Source organism: Haliotis rubra, unplaced genomic scaffold (assembly GCF_003918875.1).
Source record: "Haliotis rubra isolate DU_JTF1 unplaced genomic scaffold, ASM391887v1 Scf1086, whole genome shotgun sequence".
Classification (NCBI taxonomy): Eukaryota; Metazoa; Mollusca; class Gastropoda; order Lepetellida; family Haliotidae; genus Haliotis; species Haliotis rubra.
Window position 1 is genome coordinate 95,595 of NW_025764988.1, and position 9,020 is coordinate 104,614.

The window sequence follows — 9,020 nt, forward strand, 5'->3', positions numbered from 1 at the left end:
TCTTGTAAGGGTGATTAACCGATACTTACGGATTCGTGGGCTCTTTTAAGTGAACAGGGTTGTGTATTGTACACTGGGGGTTGTGACAACAATGAAAGAGTCTGCATACCAAGGTTTTTTACACCCGTCACAGGTGGGCTCAATCCCGGCACCTCAAGCTCGCTGGATCACTAGCCTGGCGCCTAAGACACCTCGCCCACAACTGTATATTGTGTCGTTATGTCCTGGACCTATTTTCTTACCTTCATGCAAAATACTTTAATTTCATTAGTCAATGACGCTTTAACAAGTTTCCATATCACCCCTTCCAGGAGGGTGACAACAGGAAAAAAATATTACCTGCTGCCACGGTAACCGCCAAACTCTCCGCCGAGAAGCGGTATCGGTAACAATCGTATGACGTCATAATATGACAAATGCAGTGCCCGGAGTTAGAAAACAGTTCGAATAGCTGTTTTAGAGTTCACTATGTACACATTTATTTTAACGACTTTAACTGCTTTATTTAAACCATTTTATACATTGAATCGTTTGCACAATCAACTTAAACATAATTAATCATTTTTATAGCAGTTTTTAGCTTGTCAGAATATGTTTTACTGATGTTAAAATCCAGTCATGGGCAGACGCCATTTTGTTTACATGTCATATAGTCGGTAGCCAGATTATCGATCTTCCAAATAAAAGTAAATGATATTTTGAACATTTAACATTGCGGTAAGATAAATACGTGTGACACTGCTACAAAAATGCGTACATCAGACCGTATTACCCTCGAGAGAAACATACAACTTATAATAATGTAAATACCATATTAGCTTGTATCAGACATGGGGTAATTGTAATTTGTAATTGTAATTGAATGTAATTAATTGCAAAAATCTATGTAATTGCATGTAATTTGTAATTGAATGTTTAAAATGTAATTTGTAATTGTAATTTAATTAATTAAAATCTCAATGTAATTGAATTTTGCAATTACTTTTTCAATTACATCAAATTACATCTCACTTTTTTATTTTGGTAGTCATCAGGCAACCCTTGCAATTATATTCTGTACAATAAGGAGGGCAAAGCAGTGTTTTTCAATAAGATGCTTGTTGTCGGTATATACTCTAGCAGGTGTTAAGTTTTGAAAGAGATTTGAATGTCTAAGTCTTTGTAACTATCACCATCTGCACAAACAAAGGGAAACAAAGGGAATCAGTAACGCATGACTGAATGTAGGTTGGTATTTGAGGAAATGGGGGATTAACAGTACTATTAGTCAAGTTCCTATCAAAATGGCCTCTTTGTTTATTTCTCATAGGATATGATTTTTCAAAATCTTGCTGAACTGTAGTCTTATTTTTATAATCATGAAAGGTAATAAGCCATAAATCCAAGTTGACAAATCCTTAAGTATGTTAATGTGGATTATGTCAGATAGAGAGACCGGCTGATTATATATTGTAATGTAGGCCTGTAATGATGTCATGATACAGTACACCTAAGGTAACAGTGGTGGACAAAGTGTTTTTTGCAACAAGAGATGATAGAGGTGTGTATTTGATAATAAGCCCAAAGAAATATGCAAAATACAAATTTGATCAAATAGTGTACATTGTAGATATAATCTAATTTTGCATTTCACTTTTTGATGACAAAAATATGAATTGGATTTAGTGACCACTGTTTACCAACATCGATATCTTGTTGATTAAAGGAATACAAAAATATATATATATTTTTTTTTTAACAAAGTAATTTGTAATTGTAATTAATGACATTGGTAATGTAATTGTAATTTAATTAATTACATTTTAATTTAAGGTGTATTTGTAATTGTAATTGAGGAAAATCAAAGTAATTGTAATTTAATTAATTACATTTCAAAGTAATTGAACCCATGTCTGGCTTGTATATTTCGTTGTCTGCAATATTTCAATATACCTGACGGTGGAATGCAAATTTTCTTGACCAGATAAACCACGCCGTCATTCATGTCAATCGTCTCTTACGAGATCTGTTAGATTGTTCAAATCCCTATGGGAAACATGCCCATAACAAATCGTGATATGATACACTATACACAATCATTAAATGATTAATGAATTTTTATTTTTATATTTTTTGCTGTTCAGTTACCTTGACAACACAGATACGTTGTGCAACCGGAAGCTGCGCATGGGCAAACTGGGGGATGGAGGCTGGGAGATCTGTGACGACCCTGGTTACCGCCCAGTAAAGAATTGTATCGTGTACTCGTTTGGGTGAGTAGTCAATTAATTGGAACACGTATTAGTCCAAGAAAGAGAATGGTATGGAGACACTTTTATAAATGCCAAGGAGAAAATGAGTGAGTAAGTGAATTATGTTTTACGCCGCACTCAGCAACAATCCAGCTATATAGCGGCGGTCTGTAAATAATCGAGCAGGAACATCGATCTACGCAATTGGGATACGATGACATGTGTCAAACAAGGCAGCGAGCCTGACAACCCGATCCTGTTAGCCGCCTCTTACGACAAGCATGGGTTACTAAAGACCAGTTCTAACCCGGATTTTCACGGGTGCGGAGCAAATGAAGGCTACATATTAAGTTTGGAGACATGTTTGCACCCTTCATGCCATGCCCAGGGCTGAGTATTTCCTAAAAAATATGACACGTGTACTTTACACTGACAACGGAATGTGGGACACGAACGCGTCTTGTTAAAATCGAAGTGAGTGAGTTTAGTTTTACGCCTCACTCAGCAATATTCCAGCTATATGGCGGCGGGCTGTAAATAATCGAGTCTGGACCAGACAATCCAGTGATCAACAGCATGAGCATCGATCTACGCAATTGGGAATCGATGACATGTGTCAACCAAGTCAGCGGGCCAGACCACCCGATCCCGTTAGTCGCCTTTTACGACAAGCATGGGTTACTGAAGATCAATATTCTAACCCGGATCTTCACGGGTATGTTAAAATCGAAAAAAGTAAGGTTTCAAAATATAAAACGAACATATATGTTCTCCCAGCGCAACCCCTTTGAACATATTCTCACAAGTCATGTACCATCTCAAGTGCATGTTAGAGTATGGGAGTTAGCGTTAGGAGGGGAGGTGGGGTAGCCTTGTGATTAAAGCGCTCGTTCGTGACGCCGAAGACCCGGGTTCGATTCCCCACAAGGGTACACTGTTTGAAGCCCATTTCGGGTGTCCCCCTGTCGTGATATTGCTGGAATATTGCTAAAGGCGGCGTCAAACTAAATTCGCTCACTCACTCACTCACTCACTCACTTATCGTTAAGATCGCTTTGCACAAGTGGGGTCATATCTTTAACTCCGTAACCACGTGGTGTTGCGCCACATCCTGGTGCGGTGATGACTCGGCATAACGTCGCTGCCAAATACATATTTGTATATCGCCTGATTAGACCCTTCTCTTTCTCTCATTGTGAACAAAGGAGCATATTCTGCAATTTGTGTAAACTTATTGAGAGCCATTCATGCACTTTATATATCTTTTTGCACAATATTACACTCTTCAAAAAAAAAGAAGAAATGCATTGGCCCAAAATAAGGAAACGTATTAAACGTGTTTAAGTGTACATAAGTCGGGCGGTGGGGTAGCCTAGTGGTTAAAGCCTTGGCTCGTCACGCCGAAGACCCGGGTTCGATTCCCCACATGGGCACAATGTGTTAGGCCCATTTTCTGGTGTCCCCCTCCGTGATATTGCTTGAATATTGCTAAAAGCGGCGTAAAACTAAAACTCAGTCAGTCAGTCAGTACATAAGTCGATGAGGCTTGAACATGGATGAAGGAAATTCGACACACGGATGAACATGTGTATTGTTGTCATTGTCAGCGTTAATTCGGTTCACTTACTGCACGTGTGTGGACACAAGGGGGAGTTCAGGCCAGTACCTGGTGACACCACCCCTTGCAGCTCTCACTGCTGAACGCCGCCATGGAAGGGATTGCAAAAGTCGTCGGAATATTGCTTGGAGAATTCTTCGCCTTGCCTCTTACAAGTTTGCAAGTTCTGCAAGTGTCTAAGAATGATGGTGACGTTTACGTCAAGTTCGTCCTATAGATGCTCGATCGGATTCAGATCAAGCGATTTGGAAGGACATTGGCTTTTGCATTGGCGAGACAGGCACCTGTTACAGGAGCAGTATGGGGTCGAGCGTTGTCGTGTTGAAACAGCTCCCTCTGGCAGTTAAAAAGTGGGAGGAGGTGAGGTGGCAGGATTTGGTCGATGTAGCGATTTGCTGTAAGATTGCCTTGAACCAGCACTACCTCTGATCTACACGTGTAGAACATGGCTCCCCACACCAATACACTTTCTCCACCAAATCGGTCCACCTGTCGAACGCAGTTCGGTGCAAAACGTTCGTGTTGACTTCGATAGACACGTCTCCCATCCCGTCGTTGAATGAGAAAACGCACTTCATCGCTGAACCAAACACGTTCCATAGGTTCCATGCCTGTACCCTGTTGCACCATTAGACACGTCGTTGTCGGTGTAGTCTTGTCAGGACAGGTCCAACTTTTGCTCGATGTGCTCGAATTCCCATTTCTCTCAGACGCTTTCCGATGGTATGGTCGGGACTTCTTTGAAGATCAGGCACCTGTCCTGCGGTGTCCGTTGATGTAACAAATCGCTTACGTGAAAAACCCGGATGAATCCGTACTGAGCAGGAGTGGTAACTGTTGGTCTTCCACTTTTGGGACGGGTATATCGATGTCATAATCGAGATATGGTGCTGTGGTGGACGTTGAAGTGTCGTGAAACGGCAGATTGAGACTCCCCTGGTTCCAAACGTCCAATGTCGATATTTCAGTCAGTAGCATTCAATCTTGGCATTTTGTTATCTTCGTTTACTTCGTAAATTTCGTAGTGAAATGATGGATTTGGTTTGGCCGATGTCTCAAATCATGTGCCCGACACATTCACGTGCATTACGTTGAAAACATTTTCTGCATGCACTTTTCATGTATCGTTTTCATTTTTATCCACAACAACCACGACATGATTAACGGGATTCAAACATAGGAATTGTATTAATGACGATTTCTATCAACATATATCGAAATGAACTGCTGGAAACGCCTATGCTTTTCTTTTTTGAAGAGTGTATAACCATGCAACCGTTGGTTGGACAGTGAGATGCACGGCAATCCATCAGCAAATATGTCTCTATACATGTGACAATCGCTAGCTCTGCGCATGGATTCTGTCAATAAAACATAAATACACAGATGGAAAAGTTTTCATCGCACTTTAGGATATTTTCTCAATTCTATCCATTATTGTACATCAATATCTGCAGATTCGCCTCAAATGAAACATGAAGAAAATATACAATATATATGTATACTCCCATCTTCTTGTTCCCAAGCCGCCATATAGCTCGAATATTGCTGAGTGCAGCGTAAAACTAAACTCACTCACTCACTCTTGTTCCCAAGCCGCTATATAGCTGGAATATTGCTGAGTGCGGCGTAAAACTAAACTCACTCACTCACTCACTCACTCACTCACTCACTCACTCACTCACTCACTCACTCACTCACTCACTCACTCACTCACTCACTCACTCACTCACTCACTCACTCACTCACTCACTCACTCACTCACTCACTCACTCACTCACTCACTCACTCTTTCTTGTTCCTAATTGGTTTTGTCATAACACACTTTCATATGTAATGCCTTTTATTCCACAGAATCAACAACGATTTTTCCTTTGACGATGACACGGCCAAAAATTATGAGTGCAATGTTTTTGCCTTTGATCCAAGGTTTGTATATACGTTTGTGCAGGTCGGTTGTTTGTTTATTTGTTCGGACGCATATCAACAATATGTTTGTTATCTCGCTGATGTTAATATACTACTCACACTTTGCTAAGGATCACAAAAATTCACAACTTTACTTAAATGTAGCTTATAATTGGAAATTGAATCCATTTAAAAGTGGATAAATAATAATATGGTAACCCTTCATTAGGCAAAATACTCACTTTAATCTAACCTTATGTACTTGATACATGAGTAACCCTGAAAATGGTTTTCGTGGCACCAATCAACCATTTTGGAAATCATGGAATGAGTCTTTGACAAATAAACAACACATGTCAATAGCAGATATAGGATCCACAAGATGCAGTGACATACTGAGACCTAGGATATATGTTTACAGGTATTTAAACCAAATTTGACCCCACATAATAGTTTTCTGTTGAATCCATGACTTGATCCGTAGTAAAGTGTGAATAGTATAATTTAGACATCTTGGAGTCTGGAGTCTGGACACCCTGGAGTCTGGAGTCTGCCAGATGTTAATGATTGAGACATCCTGGAGTCTGGAGTCTTGACACCCTGGAGTGTGGAATCTGGCAGATGTTGATACTTTAGACATCCTGGAATCTGGACATCCGGGAGTCTTGACACCCTGGAGTGTGGAATCTGGCAGATGTTGATACTTTAGACATCCTGGAATCTGGAATCTGGAATCTGGAGTCTTGACACCCTGGAGTCTGGAATCTGGCAGATGTTGATAATTTAGACATCCTGGAATCTGGACATTTTTGCCCATAGTCCATGCCAGAGTCATCGAGCTTACCCATCCAATACCCAAATCGCCTCTGACAAATAGCATCTATTGGGTTCGAACCGTAAACCATACGGAATAAACAGACTATTTCTGAATGAATGAGAACCCTTCGCCTGTGCATGTCAGCTGTGCTAGGGCTGTATGACAATTTCCAAACCCATCATCGATAGAATCCTGTTTTGCAGTTATTTATATTTTTGATTCGACCACCGAATCTATGAAACAGTTTTAAGACATTTGAAAGTCAATTTTGGAAAATATGTGTACACATGTCCTACAGTTTTGATTTTCTGTGAATGTTTAGTTTGCGTCGGAAAATGCTTGTAGAGAATATCAGCAACATCAAAGACCTGACATGTTACACAAACAAGTGTGTTAGTAAAGGGCTTCCGTTTCCGTGAAATGAAACTCAGTTTAGTTTACTTCTATGCCACTTTTGTCAATATTCAAGCAATATCACGGTGGGTGTGTGTGCGTGCGTGCGTGCGTGCGTGCGTGCGTGCGTGCGTGCGTGCATAGATCGTATTCGTTTTCGTATTGATCATGATTGGAGGTGTGCGGGAAAAGTCAGTCGGTAAAGATACTTGCCATGTAAAGTTCCAAGATTGCCGACCCGTGAAGATCCGGGTTAGAACTGACCTTCAGTAACCCATGCTTGTCTCCTCCCCGTGAAGATCCGGGTTAGAACTGATCTTCAGTAACCCGTGCTTGTCGTAAAAGGCGACTAACGGGATCGGGTGGTCAGGCTCGCTGACTTGACACATATCATCGTATCCAATTGCGTAGATCACTGGATTGTGTGGTCCAGACTCGAATATTTACTGACCGCCGCTATATAGCTATAATATCGCTGAGTGCGACGTAAACCTAAACTCACTCACTCACTCATTTTCTCCTTGTCATTTATGTAGGAAGACTGCCTGTCTATAATAATAGTAATGACGATAGTGATAATAATCATATTTCAGTATGAACCAGGCCAGTTACCAGAGGTCGCCACGTGTCCGGTTTTTGAGGATAGGCATCGATGGAAGAGACTACAAAAGGGCAGCTTGGGACATGCGTACATTGACGAGTATGAAGAAAATGTTGAACCACACGGGGGTAAGTGACACAAACATATATTGACATTTGACATATTTTGACATGTCACTGCTCCCGTGAATGCCATCGTGGCCCCATTTATAGTTATTGTTAGTCATGTCACTGCTCCCGTGAATATCCTGGTTTTCCGATGTATGCTTCCAGGAAATCAGACTATGTGACCCTCAACGTATGATCTGTTTGTTGTTTAACACACGCTGCACACATTACTACTGAAACTCTCTCTCTCTCTCTCTCTCTCTCTCTCTCTGTCTCTCTCTCTCTGTCTCTCTCTCTGTCTCTGTCTCTGTCTCTCTCTCTGTTTCTCTCTCTGTCTCTCTCTCACTCTCTGTCACTCTCTCTCTCTGTCTCTTTCCCTCTCTCTCTCCCTCTCTCTCTCTCATCTGGTAAAATAATTCCTTTTGTTTTCCAGAGAGTCATTGATGTCTTGAAGATGGATGTGGAAAGTTCAGAATGGCCTTCAATCCCCAACATAGTGTCATCGGGCGAACTGTCCAAAGTCAGACAGTTTCTCGTGGAATATCACGGAACTTGCACCGAAAGGAATGACTGCATCAACAGACTGAAAATATTGAAAGACGTCTATGATGCAGGTTTCAGGAAATTTTCTGTCCACAAAAATCATCACTGTGGGTTTACCAATAATTTCTTTCCTGTCGTGAGGACACTTTGCTATGAGATTCATTACGTGAACATTAACCTTATGTGAGTATTAACAGATCTCGGGATTTTCAGACAAACAGGTTTTGGGCCGTATCAGTATTTTCATTGCTCCTGGGTATTCCATAGTTCAGGTTATTTCACTTAGACATTACCTGAGAACACTATCAGAATTGTCTTGAAGTACATATCAAATGACCTATGCCAAGAATGTCACACGCTAAATGCTTTTTTTGGCGAATCATCTTGCCTTGCAAAAACCACCCTGCAGAGATGCCAACCCTCCCGAATTTATCGGAATCATCCCGAAAATTGCATGTGGATTCCGTCATTCCGACAAAGCCAAATCCATTTTGATTTTGTTCAAAATATAAGACAGATATGGATAAAGGCCTAGGATCAACTTTGACTATAAATAATGATAATTAAATAAATATAACACTATATTTAAAAAAAGTAATCCGAAGTTGAGTAGGCAGCCTGGTAAATTCCACGCACTGTTTATTTTATTCACAAACACTGCTGCCGAGTACTGCAAACCGGTTTCAGTTGTATAAGGATCGCTATGTGTAATGCCATTGAAAAGTTCCGTTCCTTGAGTGCAACAATTTATAGGGATCCCTTATTTGTTGCGAAAATGCCTATTTTTTTCTATCTTAGGGAG

General features: G+C 40.6%; 1 protein-coding gene across 1 annotated transcript; it reads left to right on the top strand.

Annotated features, from left to right (window-relative positions):
* The first annotated feature begins 2,115 nt into the window (after positions 1-2,115).
* Positions 2,116-8,717, top strand: LOC124282166 (probable methyltransferase-like protein 24). The gene is made up of 4 exons (XM_046718130.1): positions 2,116-2,252; positions 5,704-5,778; positions 7,561-7,696; positions 8,109-8,717. The coding sequence occupies exons 1-4, from the start codon at positions 2,167-2,169 to the stop codon at positions 8,403-8,405; spliced, it is 594 nt and encodes a 197-aa protein (XP_046574086.1). The 5' UTR covers positions 2,116-2,166; the 3' UTR covers positions 8,406-8,717.
* Positions 8,718-9,020: the final 303 nt, after the last annotated feature.

What these genes read in the sequence shown, in the direction of transcription:
- LOC124282166 (XM_046718130.1), top strand. Translation starts at nt 2,167, where the DNA reads ATGGGCAAACTGGGGGATGGAGGCTGGGAGATCTGTGACGACCCTGGT. An exon ending in TGTATCGTGTACTCGTTTGG is followed by an intron (nt 2,253 to 5,703) that starts GTGAGTAGTCAA and finishes TTTATTCCACAG; the next exon opens with AATCAACAACGATTTTTCCT. An exon ending in GTTTTTGCCTTTGATCCAAG is followed by an intron (nt 5,779 to 7,560) that starts GTTTGTATATAC and finishes ATCATATTTCAG; the next exon opens with TATGAACCAGGCCAGTTACC.